The sequence below is a fragment of the Monodon monoceros genome, unplaced genomic scaffold, assembly GCF_005190385.1.
Source record: "Monodon monoceros isolate NGI ecotype Baffin Bay Population unplaced genomic scaffold, NGI_Narwhal_1 Super_Scaffold_10, whole genome shotgun sequence".
In the NCBI taxonomy this organism is placed as follows: Eukaryota; Metazoa; Chordata; class Mammalia; order Artiodactyla; family Monodontidae; genus Monodon; species Monodon monoceros.
Genome location: NW_021703766.1, coordinates 50,163,242 through 50,183,550, shown reverse-complemented (window position 1 = coordinate 50,183,550; position 20,309 = coordinate 50,163,242). Strand labels below are relative to the sequence as shown.

Here is a 20,309-nt window from a genome sequence, read left to right as displayed (position 1 = left end):
ATCGCAGGGAGCCAGAGCTGGGTCGTCTCCCTCCTCTCCTGGCAGTGGGCCCGGGGGTGTCCAGCCAGGACTGGCGATGGGCATGGGCCATTGGCAGCATCAGGGTCTCTCTCCTGCTGCCCGTGTGCAGAGGCTGAGTGTTCCATCGCCTCCTGTCCTGGACAGGAGTGGGACGCTAGGGTGGGATCTGGGGCATTTAAGTAGTGATGTTCTGGGTCTGTGAAGTGTGTGCACGTGTGTGTGTGTTCACCATTTCAGGACTCATGAGTTTGTGTTCCCGGCGCCTGCCCGGTCCTTCGCAGCTCGCTGCCTAACTTCTTGCCAGCCCCTCAGTCTGGGACACTGTGTAGTGTAGCAGTTAAGGGTAGAACCTGAAGCCACACTTCATCACTCTTGTGCCTCAGTTTCCTCATCTGTAAAATGGGGCTAGTAGCGTTTACCTCACAGGGTTTTTAGGAGGGTCAGTTGTGTCAACATGTGTCAAGCACTTATTTAAAGTAACAATGCCTGGCACGTAGTAAGGGCTGGAAGCCCCTTGTGAAAGGCAACTGTTGTTATTATTATTAATGGGTGCCTCTGTGGTTGTTTCTGGCTGGCTTTGTCAGCAGGCACAGCATGTGAATTTGCATCTGACTCTGGCTAAAAACATTCTTGCCCTCCCCCCAGTTCTGGGAGCCTGTGACTATTTGTAGCTGTTTTGCCTCGTTGGCCCTTGTATGGATCAGCGAGAGTGTGTGTGTGTGTGTGTGTGTGTGTGTGTGTGTGTGTGTGTGTGTGCGCGCGCGCGCGCGCGCGCGCGCCCTCCGCCACTGTCCCTTGCCTGTGGTGCTGAACCCAGAGGGTGGGTGGGAGGCTTGGGCTGCTTCGTCTCCCCCCACCCCACCCCCCGCCCCTCCTCCCTCCAGGCCCCGCCCCGGCTCCCCGCGCCGGCCCCCCCCCCTCCCTCTCTAGCCGACTCCCCCTCCCCCGAATCCCTCCCCCCTCCTCCTCTCCTCTCCTCCCTCTATCCCCTTTCCCTCCCTTCCTCCCTAGCTCTCCCTCTCAGTCCCCAGCTCATCCCTCTCTCTCTCCCTCTCTCTCTCCCTCTGTCGGGCGGAGTCGCCCACCACTGCCAATACAGTGCTGAGGGAACCTGCTCTAGGCTGTAGCTGCAGGTAAGAGACCCCCAGTTAGGGGGGGCTTGGGGGAAGGATGGTGTTACCCCAGGTGGGTGGAGGGGGGCATTTGAGGAGCCCGGAGCCGCTTCTCGCTGAGCTCCGTTATAGGGGATGGGGGGCTGCATATCCCGGGGCGCGGGTACCAGGGCCCTAACGTGCGGTAGGGGCGCCACCAGCCGTCAACATCCTCAACCCCTCCTGCGCTTCAGGGAGCATGGCGGGCTGGGGAGGGGGTGCCTCCTGGGCACTGAGGGGGTGAGAACACCCCACCCTGTCTGGGGCAGCACCCGCACTCCCGTTCTCCGCCTCCACCTCCGCCCCCGCTTTCCTGTGTCGGTCTCGTCTTTCTGTGTCTCCACATCTCTCAGGGGTCTCTGTCCTGCGGAGTCTGGACGCCTCTCCGAGTCCCTTTCCCTGTCTCCCTCAGTCTCACTCTTGTCTGTCTCTCTCTGTGTCTGGGTCTGTTCCGGCTTTCTGTCTCTAAGTCCTTGGTTCCTCTCTGCTTTCCTCTTTTGCCATCTCTGTGTGTTTCCCTCTGTCTCTGTCTCTACTGTCTCAGCTTTCTCGTGTCTCTGTCTCTGTCCATCTCCGCGTGTATCTTCCTCAGTCTTCCCTGCTTCTCATCTCCATCTCCGTCTCTAGGACCTGGTCTCTGTGTCTCTCTCTTTCCTCTCCGCTTCCTCTCCCTGGTTAACTGCCTCCTACACACCTTTGTCTCCGCCCCTGGCAAGGGGAGACCTGGGGGAAGAAGACCCGCCCCGCCCCCTGCCGCCGCCACAGAGTGGGCTCCCCCAGGAGGCACGGAGTCCCCCAGCCTCCTCTCCCTTCCTCAGCCGAGCTCCCCCCATCCTCCCGGCTGGCATCCGCCCGTCCCTCCCCTGAGGATAGAGCTCCTCTGCTCTCCCCTGCCTTATTTCTGGCACCCTGAGGCCAGTCCTTCTCGCAGTCTAACCTGTACCCTTTGTAGAGGAGACTGAGCCAGTCCTGTCTGCAATCTAACCCCCCATTCCTCTTCATATTGGCCGGACCAGTCCCTGCTGCAGTCTAACTTCCATACCCCTTTTGCCGTTTGTCCGCTTCTTGACTCATTCATTCTTTTGACAGTTACTGAGCACCTTTCCTGCTCCAGGCACAGCTCTAGGTACTGGGCCAGGCCAGTCCTTCCTGCAGTCTCGCCTCCGTCATCTCATGGTGTGCCAGCCCCAGACCTGTCTGCCAGTCGGGCTGGAGCTCAAAAGCTTCTCCACCGCGCCTTGGGGGCTCTGAGAGGGCCCTTCTGAGTCTAGAGTTCCCTGGCCAATACAGCCTCTTCTTTTCTGTTGGGAAGGGGGCCCCAGAGAAGGCGGGCGAGATGAGAGGTGTGGGGCTGAGTCTGTAGCCCACGCTGTGATGGGGTGAGGTCCTCGAGTGTCCACGTGGGATTCCAGGTGGGTTAAAACAAGCACCAGCTTAGGAGTCCCACACCTTGAGTTCCATCTCTTCTCTGCCCCTGACTTGAAGTTGCATGACTTGGCCAAGCTGTCTGCCCCTCCAGACCTCAGTTTACCCATCGGCGTACCATAGCCTGAACACTGAGACTGTGTGTGTCTGTGTGTGATCCCCAGGCTGGGACATTGTGGGCAGGCGGGAGAGCCTGGCTTACCCCGGAGCAGTAAGCGTGCGTGTTTAGAAGGCCATGTCCCCACCGAGAGCAGGCGGCGGGCACCCCCTGCGCCCAGGCTGAGCGCAGTCAGGAACCATCACCCCCCTTACCGATATGAGAGACTTGAAGGAGGGGGTCCCACCTGGCCTAACAGACTGACTGCCCCACCCCGCTCAAGCTTGCAGTCCCACCCTACAGATGAGGTCTCCGAGGCCCCGAGAGGTGGGTGAGGCAGAACCGGGGCACTCACCGCTGACCCAGCTGGCCACCGGCCCACGAGGGAGGGGAGAGATGGCCCCAGGAGACGGTGCCCGCCATCTGCCCTCCAGAGTCCCACTCTGGCCTCCACCTGATGCTTTCGCCCCTGGATTCTAAACCCAGATTAGGTTTCAGGGCTGCTCATGGAGCGAGAGAGGCAGAGGCAGGAGCCTCAAGAAGAGGGAACCCAGCTGTCCCCCGTGACAGGGCTCAGACCTCGTGGTGGTTCCTTTAACAGATATTTATCTAGTGCTTTCTCTCCCTGACCCCCTCCTTCCCTAAGGCCCCAGGGAGAGGAAACCAGGTTTTGCAGGAAAAGGCACTAAACCAGGCTTGAGGACGGAGGCGGGAGGGACAGGTGGTTGGACTTGAGGGAGGACTTCCCAGGCCATGGCCCTTCCCTGAGAGAGGGAGTGAGATGCTATAGATGAATTCTTGACTCCCAGGTCGACCTGGTTTCTCCTGAAAGCTGGGGGGAGGGGAGGGAGAGAGAAGGGAGCGTGAGTCTTTGCCTTGGATCCTGGTGGGTTTGTAATTATGCCTAAGTCGTTGCTAATTAGGGGGCTGCTAATTAGATGTATCATTAGGGGCCTTGCCGAGGGGGCTAATTGTGTGGTGGCCCTTTAAGAATCACCCCACCCCCTGCCCCCCTACACACGTACACACACACACACACACACACACACACACACACACACTCTTCAGGGAAGTTCTGCCAACATTTTGCCTCCCTCCCCCAAAGGAGCCAGCTCCCAATCCGTGAGGACATGGATGTATGTTGGGGGCAGGCTGTGGGTTAGACCGTGAGAAGAACTTTTCAGACAGAAATGGACGTTACCGGGAGAACTGAGGCTGGTGGCCAGGAGAGGGGTCGGGGAGGGTGGAGGCCCTGAGGACCCCTGCCTTCCTCTCTCAGTTCCATTTTATAGGCTACGGGGTTACCATGACAACACAAGGGTGGGGCAGGGGAGCTGGAAGTCAGGACCACTCTAGGAGAGAGAAACTGGGAGCTGCAGAATGGGTGCTGGGGGACGTTGGGCAAGTTATTTCGCCTCTCTGAGCCCTGGTCTTCTCGTCTGTGAAATGGCTGGGGACTCCCCAAAGTGGGATGGTGTCATTTCAAACAGAGCAGCCACGGAAGGTGACATCTGAGTGGAGAGCTGAAGGAGAAGAGGGAGCGGATATGTGGGGAACAGTGTCCCAGGAAGGGGGAACAGCAGATGCAAAGGCCCTGAAGCAAGAACTTGCCCGAGGAACAGCAAGGAGGTGGTGTAGCTGGGGCCAAGTGAGGGAGGGGGAGAGAGAGAGAGAGATGAGGCCAGAGAGGGAATGTTGGGGCCAGATTGTGCGAGACCTTATGAAGCGGGGAGGGGACTTTGATGTCTGAGTGAGACCAGGGCCATGGAGGGTTCTGATCAGAGGGGAGAATGTGAACTGATTGGCATTTTTAAAGGAGACCTAGATACAGAAATAGCCACTCGAACCCAGGACCTGAGGCAGGAAGAGAAGTATTCACCCCACACCCACAGTGTGGGGTCCAAGAGCCCAACCTAGGACCTCATGTCACAGCTTCTAAGGAATCCTGCACCTGCCAGAGACCCGGGGATGCTGGAGACAGAAACCTGCCAGCATTGCGGGGAAGGATGTGAGTGAGAGACCCTCCAGCAGCCCCTCCCCAGCCCTACCTGAGACAGACAGACAAACACCCCAGCACCTTCCACAGCCCAAATCCCAAGCAGGAGCCCTCCGACGCCAAGTTGGAAACCATAGGAATCACAAAATGAGTTGAGGGCGCCCCCAGCCCCTTGCCTCTCCCACTAACTTATTCGGTCTGTGTTCTTTTGCGCCTGACTTCACTCTTCCATGGCATGCCTGTGAGATTCATCTGCATTGTTGGGTGTATCAGTTGCCCGCTCCCTTTTCAGTGCTGTATAATATTCCACTGCATGGCTATTCCGCCATGTACTTCTCCGTGTTCTTGCTGATAGGCATCTGGGTTGTTTCAAGAGGGGAGCCATGATAAATGAAGCTGCTGTGAACGCCTGTGTATGTGTCTTTTGATGAACACTTGACTTATTTCTCTTGGGTCCATACCTGGGAGTGGAACTGCCGAGTCCTAGGATGCTTGGTGTTCAGCTATAGTTTCCTGCAGTGGCTTGACTCCCATCAGGAGTGCACGATGTCTTTATCTTTCTGTGTCTTTCTCTCTTGGTCTCTGCCTGGCGCTCTCTGTGTCTCTTTGTGACCCTGTCTCTTTGAATCACTGTCTCTCTTTGGCTCCCCCAGTCTCTCTCCTCCCTCTGTTAGTCCTCAGCTTCTCCCCTATTCTCCGACCCCAATGAACCTTGACTCCTGAGCAACAGGGAGGGGTTTGCTCCCCTCACCCAGACTTCCTCCTCCCCCACAGGACTCTGACCCCCTCCATGGCTACCCTGGCCTTGGTGGTGTTTGCACTCCTCCTGGGGACTCCCCCATGCTCAGGGGCAGCCACCCCGACCCCCTCCCTGCCACCTCCCCCAGCCAACGACAGCGATGCCAGCAGCATGGGGGGCTGCCAGGGCTCCAACCGCTGCCAGCCAGGGGTCCTGCTGCCCGTTTGGGAGCCCGATGACCCGTCGCTGGGGGACAAAGCAGCGCGGGCCGTGGTCTACTTTGTGGCCATGGTCTACATGTTCCTGGGTGTATCCATCATTGCCGACCGCTTCATGGCATCCATCGAGGTCATCACGTCCAAGGAGAAAGAGATCACTATCACTAAGTCCAACGGCGAGACCAGCGTGGGCACCGTCCGCATCTGGAATGAGACTGTGTCCAACCTCACACTCATGGCCCTGGGCTCCTCGGCCCCTGAGATCCTGCTGTCTGTTATTGAGGTCTGCGGCCACAACTTCCAGGCGGGCGAGCTGGGTCCGGGCACCATCGTGGGCAGCGCTGCCTTCAACATGTTTGTGGTCATTGCCGTGTGCATCTACGTCATCCCAGCCGGTGAGAGCCGCAAGATCAAGCACCTGAGAGTCTTCTTTGTCACCGCTTCTTGGAGTATCTTCGCCTATGTCTGGCTTTATCTCATCCTTGCCGTCTTTTCCCCGGGTGTGGTCCAGGTGAGCAAGGACCCACAGACATCTCCTTGGTGCATGTATGTCAGCAAAATCCAGAGGGGTGGCTCCCCGGGCTTGGAGAGTCAATGCCTGTATTTGCAGAAATGCATGCTCACGTTTGAGAGGGCCGCCAGGTATGGTTGTACAGGTCACGCACTGCACAAAGGCATTGGGCCGGAGAGGGCAAGTTGGGACTGGAGCCCAGTGGGTGCTCCCAAGCCAGGTCTGGATGGCACTGCAGGTCCTGGAAGGGGCTCATCTGCACAGTATGGGGTGCCATTTTGCAATATGCCCATCCAGAACTCTCACAGGGGGGCCATATGTGCTAGCAGAGTCCTACTGATCTGTGTAATGCATACGACAGTCTAGCCAGGTATTTGCCAGGTATGGTCACACATGTTTTCCTATACTCCCTGCCTTTTGCATAATTTATTCTCACTTTGGCAGTAAGACATCCCCCATTTGCATAATTCACGTTACACTTGCATAATCCAGCCTTGTGTCTTCTGACAGCGCTAACTAGGGTAACTTGGTGTAACTTGGTGCAATTTGCATAGTTTACCCATGGACTTTGCATAGATCCATGCCCACATCTGCGTAATCTAGCTCTGTATTTGCCAGATATGCAGTCGTGGTTTACATAATTCATTCATTATTAATAATTGATTTCTGATGTTAGGATAATTTATGCCACTTCACTGTAATTCATACTCACATCCAATCCAACCTAGGTATAAACCCAGCCCACTGCAAAGACCGCTTTGCATAATTTATTCTAATAGTGAGACAAAATGTAGACCCACAGATGCGTAATTTACACCCACATTCACATAATCATTTGCCGCTCATTTACCCAGTGTCTTAACGGGCACACTGCTTAGTCCTCCTTTAAAACATTTGCCCAATTTATTTCCCATAGCCCCCATGACCACCACCGACATTTGCATAATGTATTCATGGGCCTGGCTTAATTCGCTCACACACGTGCATAATTTATTGGAGCCTAACCAGGATTCCTGCACACATGCGTATAATATACTCATGCATATCTGTCATGTTCTGCCAGTTATAGTTTCTTTCCAGGAAGGATCTAAAGTTAGAGCTATAAAAATTCTTTGCAGGTGATATCAAGGCAGATCTGAGGGATTAGAAACCCCAGTGAGGAAAAGGGGAGATGGTAGCCCCAGAGAACAGGGATAAGAAAGGGAGAGAGACAGTTACTGTGATTGACTCACTACTGTAATGCTGAGTTTCCTGGCTGCCACGGCAAAAATTACAGAACGATGCTTCACACGATTCTCGGGCACTATTAAAAAAGGACGCTATTCTGACTTGGGTTCTCAAAGTGGTCCCTGACAAGGATTTACACCGAAACTGTGAAAGGAATTTTAGACACCATGGGTGGGAGGTGGGATAGGGATGGGATAGGGAGAGGGAGAGATTTCCCCTGAGAAGGAGCTGGCTCAGACATAGGGAAGACAGTGTAAAATGCCACAGCTCTGGGTAGAGAAGTGGCTATGGAGGATCCCTTCAGGAGTAAATGGAGACCAGACTTATGGGATGTTTTCATGACATAATCGAAAGAACGGGCACGAGCTAAAGATGATGCCCGTCCCTCCTAGAGGCGATGACCTGGAGTAGTGAGAGATGGGTCTGGCTCTGGGTTTTCTCCAGAAATGATGTGTGACGTCAGGCAAAGCCTGTACCCTCTGGACCTCCGTTTACACACCTGAACCATAGAAGGGGTTGAAGTAGACCATTGGTTCTTGACCCTTCATACGCAATCCTCCCTTTTTATAACAATTTTTTCTATATCCCCTTTATTCTGCTGGTGTGAAATTCTTAGCTAATAGGAGAGAGGTTTTCTAGCCTCGGAGTTTGGTGTCTGGCCTCTTGAACCTGAGGCCTGGGTTCAAATCCCATCTCTGTTGTTTCCTAGCTGTATGACCTTGGGCGGGTTCCTTACCTGCTCTGTGCCTCAGTTTCCCCACCTGTAATCAGGGAGTCATCCTAGTACCAGCTTCAGAGGGCTGCATGAGGATCAGTTGAATTGCTACATGTGGAAGGGCTTAGAACAGCGAGCCTGGGACAGGGTAAATGTGAGCTCGTCTTCCCGTTAACAAACTTCCCTACATGGGTTGGCTTCCCAGAAGTCAGTATACTGCTCAGACCGTGATATAAAGGAAAGTAATATCTAATAGAACCATCTGCATTTCTACATGTAAACGCTTGGGCATGACCACCTTCAAAGGCATGACAAAGAGCCAGATGGTGGCATCTACTTACATATAATGAACAAGTTGGGGTTTAAGAGAAAAAAAAAATCAGAAACCATTCCCATGCACGGAGACCAGCAGAGGAGCGGGTAGCCATGAGATTGAAATCAGGCATATTCAGCGTACATTAAACCGTACAGGAAAATACTTCATACAGACATAAAACAGAATGGAGTGTAGACTCCAATTATCATAAGCAGGGGTTTCGCTGACGTGAATGTCCAGTGGGAGGTTCTGAAGTCAGGCAGGACGTGGGACAATTCTGCACTGTGTGGGACTGTCCCATGAGTCGCTGGATGTCACCAGGCTGGGACCATATCCCCCTCCCCAATTATGGTGGCAACCCATAAATATCCCTAGATCTGTGACAACCCCTCTTGGGGGCATTCTATCCACTGAGACCTGAAGGTGTGTCTCGCTCCCCTCCTAGGGTGGGCAAGCCCGTGAGCCCATTTGCAGGGGATGCCCTAGAAAGCAGATGTGAGTCTATCAGAATCACCTTTTGTTTACCTGCAGGGAAGAAAGCCGATCTCAGGTATTTGAGATCTCTCTTCTGATTAAGAGAGAATCGCCCACAGCATATACAGTGGCCAGTTCAATGAGCACAAGGCAAGAGTTCATTTTACGGCTTGCGTGGAAAATTCAGTTTCTTTTCACAAACCTGTTGGCTTTGTGTGGTACTATTTCCAAGTCCTGCCTTTCCTCTGAACCATCAGTAAACACAGCGACAAGGGCCTGTGGCAGTCGGAGCTTAAAGATTGTTCCTTCCCCTACCAGGCTCATTTTAAATATACCTCTGGGGCCATCTGATTTGTAAATACTCTTTAATCTTTTCTACCTTATCTTTAATGAGAAAGGTAACATAGGAGTCTTTACATGAATATTTCAAGGCAACTGTCAGGTGTTTCCTGTACATGCCTGGACCTGTGCCAGACCACAGGCAGACTGAGTCCCAGACCTCAATGAGCCCAAGGTAATAGCGCTAGTAATAATAATAATGGTAATGGTCATTTCATGTTTTGTGTATTTTCCATGTGTCAATAACCAACAAAGCTAAGTGCTAGGGGTACATAAGCTCATTCAATCTTGGGGATGTCCCCATTTTACAGACAAGAGGCTGGGCCAGGCATTCCTCTTCTAGAACCAGGATCTAAACTCAGCATTGCCTTGTCCCTCTGGGGCGGTAGCATGTAAATATGGGAACTCGCTTTATGAGGCTGTCAGACAACGAGCCAAACTTGGGCTTCTTTTAGAGTCAGAGTCCTGTCCCTAAGGGCCAAACAAAACCTAAGCAAGGAGAATCTGGCAAGGGCTGTACTCACTGGTGGGGGGGTGGGGGGGAGGGAATACGACAGTTTGGGGAGGTGACCAGAGGGCAGACCCTGGGTGATGGGCAGGCTTTGGAGAAGTGGAGGCATCCCGGGTGAGGAGGGGCAGAGGGGAAATGGAGCAGGGAGAGAAAAGATAGAGGGAGAGAGAGGCAAGAAGAGACACCAGCTCTGCCCCTGGACAGGGGCTGGGACCACAAGGTGGGGACGTGTCTCTGGCTTGGTGATGGCTTAGGATGTCTGGGTTCCCGGCACAGCTAAGTGTGGTTCTCAGTGTGACAAAAGGTGGATGGATGGATGGATGGATGGATGGATGGATGAGACCAGGAGAGAGACAGGAAGGGCGGGGAAAGGGGGGGGGACATAAAGAGGGAAGAAGGGTGGGGTGGGAAACTGTGAAGAATTTCATGAGGGAGAGAGGTAGGTATCTACAAAAGATATGAAAGAGAGACAGGGAGACAGCGGCAACAAGAAAGGAAGACACAGAGGGAGAAAGATAAAAAAACAGCTGACATAGAGGATGAGACAGAGGCAGAAAGAGAAAGAGACAACGACCTAGAGAAACAGAGAGCGAGATATGGGGAGAGGCAGGGAGGAGCAGAGACAAGAGCCAGAGAGAGAGAGACAGACAGAGATGGAGGGAGATAAGGGAAAAGGGGAGAGACAGAGACACGAAGAGAAAGGCGGAGAGGCAGAGATGAAGAGAGACAGGAGAGAGGCAGAGACAGAAGGCCAGATGCGGACAGATGCAGGAGAGAGACGCGGGGAGCGCCGGGTGGTGGCCGGGACGGGGCTCTGGGAAGAGAGGCGCCGGGAGGCGGCGGGCCGGCTACGAGCGCGACCCCTCCCGGCGCGGCGGTCCTGACCCGCGGGGCCGCCCGCAGGTGTGGGAGGCGCTGCTGACCCTCGTCTTCTTCCCGGTGTGCGTCGTGTTCGCCTGGATGGCTGACAAGCGGCTGCTCTTCTACAAGTACGTGTACAAGCGCTACCGCACCGACCCGCGCAGCGGCATCATCATCGGCGCCGAGGGCGACCCCCCCAAGAGCATCGAGCTGGACGGCACGTTCTTGGGCGCCGAGGCGCCGGGCGAGGTGGGCGGCCTGGGCCCGGGGCCCGCCGAGGCCCGCGAGCTGGACGCCAGCCGCCGCGAGGTCATCCAGATCCTCAAGGACCTCAAGCAGAAGCACCCGGACAAGGACCTGGAGCAGCTGGTGGGCATTGCCAACTACTACGCGCTGCTGCACCAGCAGAAGAGCCGCGCCTTCTACCGCATCCAGGCCACGCGGCTTATGACGGGCGCGGGCAACGTGCTGCGGCGACACGCGGTGGACGCTTCGCGCAGGGCCACCTCGGCCGAGGGCCCCGGCGAGGACGAGGACGACGGCGCCAGCCGCATCTTCTTTGAGCCCAGCCTCTACCACTGCCTGGAGAACTGTGGCTCCGTGCTGCTGTCCGTCACCTGCCAAGGCGGCGAGGGCAACAGCACCTTCTACGTGGACTACCGCACGGAGGACGGCTCCGCCAAGGCCGGCTCCGACTATGAGTACAGGTGGGTCCCGGGCAGTGCTCCCCGGCCCGCCTGGAGTGGGTGGGCAGGGAGGGCTGGCTGTTCGAAGGTCATAGGTTCCGCCATCCAGCGGCCTCCAGGCTCCTCAGTCTCCTGGCTACCTCTGGCGCCCATCCTTACTTTGCTATGGGCAGACCTGCAGTATTCATTCATTCACTCTTGAGAGTTTACTTTGTACCAGGCACTGTTCTAGGCATTTGGCAAACGCTGCTGGACAAGGCAGACAGCGGTGGCTGTCCATCTACCACAGGCTGCTCCTCCCATGTCCATGCTCTACCTGTGCATTCTTGTGCTTGACACTCCACTGTGTTCATTATTATAACTCCATTATATGTATCATACCTGGTAAAACAAGTACCCTCCCACACACCATTATTAAATTAAAAATGTTTATTGAGCACCTACTATATGCCAGGTGTATACCCCGGTGAACAAGACAGCTAAGGTCCCTACCCTCAAGTTGCAATAAGGTTATAAACTATGAAACATATAAAAACATCAGGTGATGGGGGAAAATGAAGTGGGATAAGAAGACAGACAGTGTCCAAATTGTCTTTGGGTCTTTGGTTCCACCATAAAGCTACCCACTCTTCGCACCCTCCTGTGTCTCACTGCCCCAGTCCCTCTCCTCACCCCTCTTTGAGCAGAACTGTGATCTTGTTCAGCAACTCCTACTGCACGCCTACTAGGTGCCAGATGCTTTTTTAAAAAAAAATTATTGAAATATAGTTGATTTGCAATGTGTTAATTTCTGCTGTACAGCAAAGTGACTCAGTTATGTATACATATACATTGTTTTTCATATTCTTTTCCATTATGGCTTATCACAGGATATTGAATATAGTTCCCTGTGCTATACAGTAAGACCTTGTTGTTTATCCATCTGACAGATGCTTTTTTAAGAGGCTCGACAGAGAACAGTAAAGAAGATAGATAACTGCTGTGTTCTCATGGGACCACAAAATTCTTTATGTATTTGTAGTTCTGTCCATACCACACTCTTTCAGGAATTATAGGTTTACAGTATGTTTTGTTATGTTAACTGATGTGCAAGTCTCCCATGATTTCCTATAATAATAGCATTTATTGTGTGTCTTCTATGTGCCAGAAATGAATCTGGGCAATGGAGACCAGCAGTAAATGAAAGACATAAAAGTCCCTGCCCCAATGCAGCTGACATTCTCATGGGAAAGACAGGCCATTAGAAAGTATACATTCAATACATTAAAATATCAGGGAGTGGTAAGAACAGCGAAGAAAAATAAAGCAGAATACGGGAGGGAGTGTTGATGGCCGAGCTTTTCATGGGTTCCACCTAAGTTGAAGCTGAACTGTTCACAGATCTTTGGTTCTGCCATCGTGCAGCAGCCAGCCCCTCATCCGCGAACTCTTCTCTTTCTGGGATTGAGGTCCCTGTTTCACAGATCTTTAGTTCCACCACTGTGCCTCAGCAAAGACCTTTGGTAGCCCAGGCTCCCCTCTGCCCCATCATATCTACATATCTTTCCACTGCTTTGGACATTTGTAGGTCATTCCCTCCACCTCAGTCAGTCCAGGATCCTTTAGCCTGCCCATCCTCATCCACCTCTCCTACCCTGCCCCTCCGCAGCCTTCCCTGAGTGGAGCACAACTGTTCACGGATCTTTGTTCCATCATCCTGTAGCATGGGATCCCTTTGGTCACCCATGACCTCCTCCCTCCATCCTCTCTGCCCATCCTACATCTCCAGCCTCCTTCGACTGAAGAAAAGGTATCCACTACTTGAGGGCTTGCTGTGACTCAGTCTATCCACCATTCCCCTCCTACCCACACCTCTGCGTCTGCATTGCCCCCATCAAAGCCCCAAGCCTTTGCAGAAGGAAGTGAGTACACGTGTCACCTGCTGGGATCAGAGGCTGCCTTCTCACCTGCCAATGACGTCATGAAGATGTTTGAAGTGAAGGAGTAAATGCTGTTCAGTGGTGGAACCAAAGAGCCAGGAAGAGTTGACACCTTCCTACCCATCCCTGTTCTCCCAACGCAGTTGATATTCACAGGCCTGGCATCGTTTATCAAGGCAGCTTAGGTCCAGGACTGGGAGGGAGGACACCTGGGCTCCAGTACAAGCTTAGCCCTGCCCCCTGTTCCTTGTGTAAGTTCCTGCCTTAGTCTGGGCAGACAGGGCTGTCACGTACAGTTGTTGAGGTTGTGCACTGCACAAGAGCAGCACATCTAAGAAAGCGCTATTCGTATAGTGGACATTGTAGATTTCTATGTCTATTATGACAATTTCCAGATTCGTGGAAATAGGGTCTTGAAGAAGGGGAGCCGTTTTCTAATTTGCCCACAGGTATCACTAGGCTATGGTGGTCCTGTGGGGTCTTAGTTTCTCCAAATTAATAATGATCTCTGAGGCCCCCAAACCGCACAGCTCTTCCAAGACTCTGAGATTTAAGCCCCTATAATCCTAACATGCTAACGGTCTAAAATTCTAAGATTCCAGGTTTCCCACATTTTGATATTCTAGTCTGTACCCCAACCAGTCTCTGATCTGATGGTTCTAAGATTTTCATTTTCTCAGATTTTGTGCACCCAGTATTGGAATATGAGTCCTGTGAACCTAGCCTTCTATGATTCTGATATCTGGTTTCTAAAATCCGCATGTTCTTTTTCTCCCCAACTTTCTTTTTTCTTCATTTACTTATTTATTTATTGGCTGCATTGGGTCTTCGTTGCCGTGCGCGGGCTTTCTCTAGTTGCGGCGAGCGGGGCTACTCTTCGTTGCAGCGCACGGGCTTCTCGTTGCGGTGGCTTCTCTTGTTGTGGAGCACGGGCTTAGTTGCTTCGCGGCATGTGGGATCTTCCCGGACCAGGGCTCGAATCCGTGTCCCCTGCATTGGCAGGCGGATTCTCCCCAACTTTTTATTTTGAAAAATTCACACCTACAGAAGGGCTGCAAATATAGTCTGGCAAGCCCTCATGTAACCTCCACCCAGATTCACCAATTGTTCCTATTTTGTCCTGTGTGCATTCACTCTCTCTCTTTAATATATAATAATATGTTTATTGAGATGCTACTCTATTTTTTAATTTTTATTTTATATTGGAGTATAGTTGATTTACAATGTTGTGTTAGTTTTGGGTGTACAGCAAAGTGATTCAGTTATACATATACATATATCCATTCTTTTTCAGATTCTTTTCCTATATAGGTGATGACAGAATATTGAGTTCCCTGTGCTATACAGTAGGTCCTTGTTGATTATCTATTTTATATATAGTAGTGTATATTAATCCCAAACTCCTAATTTGTCCTTCCCCCCCACCTTTCCCCTTTGGTAACCATAAGTTTGTTTTAGAAAAATATATAATAATATTAATAACCGTGGCACCTTTTAGAGTGAGTTGCAGGCAGCATGGCCATTCACCCATAAACATAAGTGTGCATCTGCTAAGAATAATGATATTCTCCTCCATCATCACAGTACGATGATCACACTTAGGACATTTGATACTGAATCAATATTATGATCCCATCTACAGTCTATGTTTGCATTTCCCCGGTTGTCCCTATCTCACCTTTCATGGCTGTGTCTTCACTCCCTCTCTTCCCATCCAATCTGGAACCACATGGTGCATTTGGTTGTCATGTCTCTTTCACCTTCTTCAGTCTGGATCGATCCCTCAGCCTTTCCATGACTTTCATGACCCTGACGCTTTTGAAGACGTTAGATCACTTACTAGAACAAGCCTCAATTTGGGTTCACCTAATATTTTCTCATGATTAGATTCAGGTGATGCACTTTGGCAGGACTCCGTGGAGGTGATGCTGTGCCCTCCTCGGTGCATGGTGCCGGGAGGCACATGACGCCCACGTGTCCCATTACTGGTGATGTCCAGGTTAACCGTTTCGTAAAGATGGTGCTAAAAGCCCAACATTCCACTATCCCTTAAGTTTCCACTTCTAACATGCCATTACTTTAGGATTCACTAGTTTGCTAGTGCAAATATCACTAGCTAACTTTTGTTGAGTGTTTCCCCTGTATTAACTCAATCCTTATAACAATACCATGAGGTAGACAGGGTTATTACCTCCATTTTACAGATGAGGAAACCGAGGCTTAGAGGGTTGCAGAATCCTAACTGCCTGGAGATCCCACAGCTGGCACAGGTCGGCCCACCCAGCCGGGTGCCTTAGCCACCATGGATAGCGCCCCTAGGCTGACGGCTGCCCCAACAGGGAGGCCTTGTTCCCTCCATCCAGATCTTGTCATCCAGTTCTACCTCTGCCAGAATCTTGGGGTCCCTCTGCCCCTCCCACAGAGGGATGGGGGGGGATATTGTAGACTTTTGACATCTGTTAACATCCCAGAGTCATTTTGATGTCTGCAGCCCTGCCAGGAGGAGCCCACTCATTCCCTGTTCCCTCAAAGTTTCACCCTGTCTCAGGCCCTGCCTCATTCCCTCCCCCACCCCATAATAGAACATCTCGCATGTGCTTTAGAGAGTCACACAACTGACGCTCTTTTAAACCTAAGCCAGTTCACGTCCCTCCTCTGCTCGGAGGCCTCCCATGGTTCCCATCTCACTTGGAGTAAAGGCCAAAGTCCTCACCATGGCCCACCAAGGCCCCATGACATCTGCCCCTGTTCCCCCTGCTCCCTCAGCTGCAGCCACACTGGCCTCCCTGGTGTTCCTCAAACACTCCAGGCTCACTCCTGCCTCAGGACATTTGCACTGGCTGTTCCCTTTACAGGAATACTCTTCCCCAGATATCCTCCACGTGGCTCCCTCCCTCAGGCCTCTGCTCAGATGTCACCTCCTCAGAAAAGCTTTCCCTGACCACGCTAACACAGCCCCTTCTCCTCACTCTCTACCCTCCTTCCTCTATTTTCTCCAGAGCATCATCACCACCTGACATTATATGTTTTATTATTCGTCTCCTGCACTGGAACAGAAGCTCCACCAGGGCAAGGATTTTTCTCTGATCTGGTTTGCTGCTGTTTCCCCAACACTAAGAACAGTGCCTGGCACACAGCAGATGCACAATACATGTTTGTTGGATGAATGAACTGTAATTAAATCCCTAGATGTGTAATTGTCACTGTGATATGGCTCTGCCGTGGGGCTGTTCCCATGTTCCCAGCATTGCCCAGCAGTTACTCTGAGAGTGTATGTTGAATGACTGAATGATGCCAAGTTAAGGAGTGTGGACTTTCTCTTGGGGATACCTGGGAGCACAGAATGGTTTTTATGAGAAGCATGGCAAGGTCAATTCTGGGCCCTATGTCCCTGCTACTGAAAGCGTGGTCCATGTACCAGAACCATTCACATCCCTTGGGCGCTAACTAAAACTGCAGAGTCTTGAAACCCTGGTGCTACTGAACCAGAATCTGCATTTTAACAAGATGCCCCAGGGAATTCGTGTGCACCTGGAGGTTGGAGAAGCATGGCTGTGGACCACTCCAGGCTCCCTCTCCACCCTGGGACTTTGCATGTGCTGTTCCCTCTGCCTGGAGCTCTCCCGCCCACTAAATCTTCTCCCATGAAGCCTGCCCTGATCTGACCTTCATCATCACACGATGATGGTGGGAGGGACCAACTCTGTCTTGTTCTCCCTCTGCATCTCCTGCCCCGGAGAAGCCCACCCTCATTCCCCCTCAGTATTACTTGTTTAATGCCTGTCCACCATTATATTTGTAAGTTCTTCCGTGGTGCGGCCCCCTCCTCTAGGGGGCCCCCCTGACTCCTCCCACCTCCCCCACAGCCTTTGAGCGACCTTCACCCCTTTCTTTCCCCTCTCCTCCACCGCAGCGAGGGCACGCTGGTGTTCAAGCCGGGCGAGACACTGAAGGAGCTGCGTATCGGCATCATCGACGACGACATCTTCGAGGAGGACGAGCACTTCTTCGTGCGGCTGCTGAACCTGCGCGTGGGCGACGCGCAGGGCATGTTCGAGCCCGACGGCGGCGGGCGGCCCAAGGGGCGGCTGGTGGCGCCTCTGCTGGCCACCGTCACCATCCTGGACGACGACCACGCGGGCATCTTCTCCTTCCAGGACCGCCTGCTGCACGTGAGCGAGTGCATGGGCACCGTGGACGTGCGCGTCGTGCGCAGCTCGGGCGCGCGCGGCACCGTGCGCCTCCCCTACCGCACAGTGGACGGGACGGCGCGCGGCGGCGGCGTGCACTACGAGGACGCGTGCGGCGAGCTCGAGTTCGGCGACGACGAGACCATGTGAGCGCGCCGGTCCGGCAGCCCGCCGGCCGGGGCAGACCGAGCGCGGCCCGCGAGAGGGGCGGGACCAGGATGGGACTGTGCCCGGGCGGGGCGGGGCCTGGATGGGCGAGGTCGAGAAGTGGGTGGACCTAGGAGAGGCGTGGTCTTGGAAAGGGGTGGGGCCTTGATGGAGCCTTGCTCTTGAAACGGAGAGGTCAGGGGAAGTGGGGCAGGGCCCAGGGAAGAGGTGAGACAGGGGAGAGGAGGGAGGGGACTGGAGTGACGGGGCGTGGCCAAGATGTTGGGACTGGATGTGGGCGGGGTTTGGGAGAACTGGGCAGGTTTGGGGAGAGGAGAGTGGGACACCAGGAAGAAAGGCCAAGTGAGGAGAGGAGAGGAAATAGGATGGGGCCTGGGGAGAGGAATGTGGAAGGCTTAATTTGTAGAATGGAGGAGTGTGGCCTGAGGTTCCTTTCGAGGTGGGCAGGTGTCTGTGGAAATGAAGGGCGAGTGGGGTCTGGGTAGGGACTCAGGGAAAAGGACAAGGACAGCGGAAGAGGGTGGGGTCTAAGGAGATGGGGCAGAGACTGAGGAGGTGGACGGGGGAAGGGGTGAAGCTATTGGGTAGGCGGAAGAACCTGGGGAAATAGCAGGAGACCTAAGAGGAATGTGGGAGAGGCTTTGGGAAGAGGCCGAGTAGGAATATGGGGGCCTAGGAAGAGACACGGGAAACTGGAGGGCTGGGATTTGGGAGGGTGGGGTGGAATCTTGGGAGGTTAGCTGGATACACAGGAATAAGTACGTAGACACACAGACACAACGAACACGCACACGGGCACATACGGACACACAAAGTCAAAGACACAGAGTCAGGGCTGTTCTCACGCCCAGACACCCGGCCACCCCTTACACAGATGCCCGAGTTCCCCCCATGTGTGCCTGCAGCCTCACATCCCCTCCCCCTCCTCCCCCCCCGCCCCCCACCCCCCGCCTGCCTGGGATGCAGAAGGTGCCTCCCCTCCTTTGCCCGCTCCCTTCCGCCCCCGCACGCCAGTCTGTCTCTCTCCTCCTGCCGCCCACGCTCCTCCCACCTAGCAGAGCCCCCACCGCGCTCCCCTTCCCTCTCCCCTCCCAACTTCTGTGGCTAGGCCTCCCGCTCAGCTTCTCACTGCTCTATCTCTCCATCTCTCCGTTTGCGTCTCTGCGTCTCTCGCTCCTGGCACCTCCCCTCTGGGTTTCTGTTAATCTCTAGATCTCTGTCCCCAGTATCTAGCTAGCTCTCTGACTCGGGTTGTATTTCAGTCACGAACTCTCCATACCTTTCCATCTCTCTCTCTGTCTGACTTGGGTTGAGAACTTAGGTTGGGGGCTGAGGGCACCATTCCAGGCCCCATGTCTCACACCCAAGAGGCCGAGGGGATGGAGGGGGTTATCTTTCTACTTGTTCCAGTCCTTCTTGTAGTCTATCACTTCCAACCAACTTCCCGCCTGCCACCACAAACCCACAGGCCCTCTCCTCCCCCGCATGGCTTCCCCAGGCTGGGACACCCTCTGTCCCCCACCCCCGCCCAAGCTTCCAGCTGTGGCTTCAGGAGAGGGAGAACAGGAGGCTAATTAGCGTTTAGGGAAACACATCCTTCCTCTGACGGGCAGGCGCTAATTAGAGATGCTTCCAAGAAGCTGGGCTGGAGGGCTGGCCCCAGGCAGGATCAACACAGAGATGGAAGAGAGACACCCAGAGATGGGGTGTCGGGGAGATATGCAAGAGAGAGAGACAGACGGAGAGGCACCCAGAGACAGAAGAGACCTAGCAAAAGAGAGCCAGAGCCAGAGTAAGGGAGAGTCAGAGAGAGAAACAGAGAAGAGAGAGAGAGCACGAGAGAGACAGACAGACACAAACTTAGAGATGGATACCAAGGAAGCCAGAAACTGAGTGACAGAGACCCATCAAGAGAGGGAAAACGGGATTGGGAGACTGGGATGGAGGAAGAGTAAAAGGAAGAGAGATGCAGGGGAGATAAAGAGAGACATTCTTCTCACTGAGAGGAACTCAGTGGGACTCAGGGAAGGAAAGGTCCTTCTGATGCTACAGAGAGAAAAGAGTTTGGGTCAGCAAGAGAGGATGGGAGGCAGGATAAGAAAGAGACTGGGTCTGAAATTAGAGTGGAGTGCCCAGGAAACAAGGAGGGCAGGCGTGAGGATGACAAAATGTCAGGCTGGGGCGGAAGGCTGTTTCCTTTTTAAAAAATAATTAATTAGTTTTTATTTGAACTATAGTTGTTAGTTTCACATGTACAGCTAAGTGATTCAGGTACATGTATATGTATATATATGTATATATATTCTTTCTCAGATTCTTTTCCATTATAGATTATTACAGGATATTGAATATAGTTCCTTGTGCTCTACAGTAAATCCTTGTTGTTTATCTATGTTATATATTAATGGTGTGTATCCGTTAATCCCATACTCCTAAGGCTGCTTCCTTTGATCTCAGGAAGTCCTGCCCTTGTGTAGCTCGAGTCCCTCTTGCTGTCCCTTGCTAGTTGGGTTTCTCCTCCTTTTGGGCCCCATGAGGGCACACTTGTCTGGGTGCCAGTTAGCGCGTGTGTCACTGAGTGTCAGTCACTGCGTGTCAGTGGATCACGGCGTGTCTGCAAGAGAGTGAGCGTCGGAGGTGTGTGTGTATCACCCTGTCAGTGTGTCAACGTGTCAATAGCTGTCTGTGTGTCAGGAGACCCCCTCCTTGCTCTGGTGTTTCAGCACCGCGGACAGCTCCCAGCCC

The 20,309-nt window shown here is 53.3% G+C and overlaps 1 protein-coding gene across 3 annotated transcripts in view; it reads left to right on the top strand.

The window, feature by feature from the left end:
- Nucleotides 1-885: 885 nt before the first annotated feature.
- The window catches only part of SLC8A2 (solute carrier family 8 member A2), a 32,117-nt gene continuing 12,693 nt past the window's right edge, over nucleotides 886-20,309 (top strand). The window contains exons 1-4 of one of the 3 annotated variants that reach the window (XM_029206113.1): nucleotides 886-1,154; nucleotides 5,465-6,158; nucleotides 10,644-11,308; nucleotides 17,120-17,542. In XM_029206113.1, coding sequence (XP_029061946.1) covers nucleotides 5,481-6,158; nucleotides 10,644-11,308; nucleotides 17,120-17,542 — 1,766 coding nt within the window. In that variant the 5' untranslated portion in view covers nucleotides 886-1,154; nucleotides 5,465-5,480. Of the gene's footprint in view, nucleotides 1,155-5,464; nucleotides 6,159-10,643; nucleotides 11,309-17,119; nucleotides 17,543-20,309 lie in introns of those variants that run through there. The other 2 variants (XM_029206132.1, XM_029206122.1) reach the window with 2 other exon arrangements.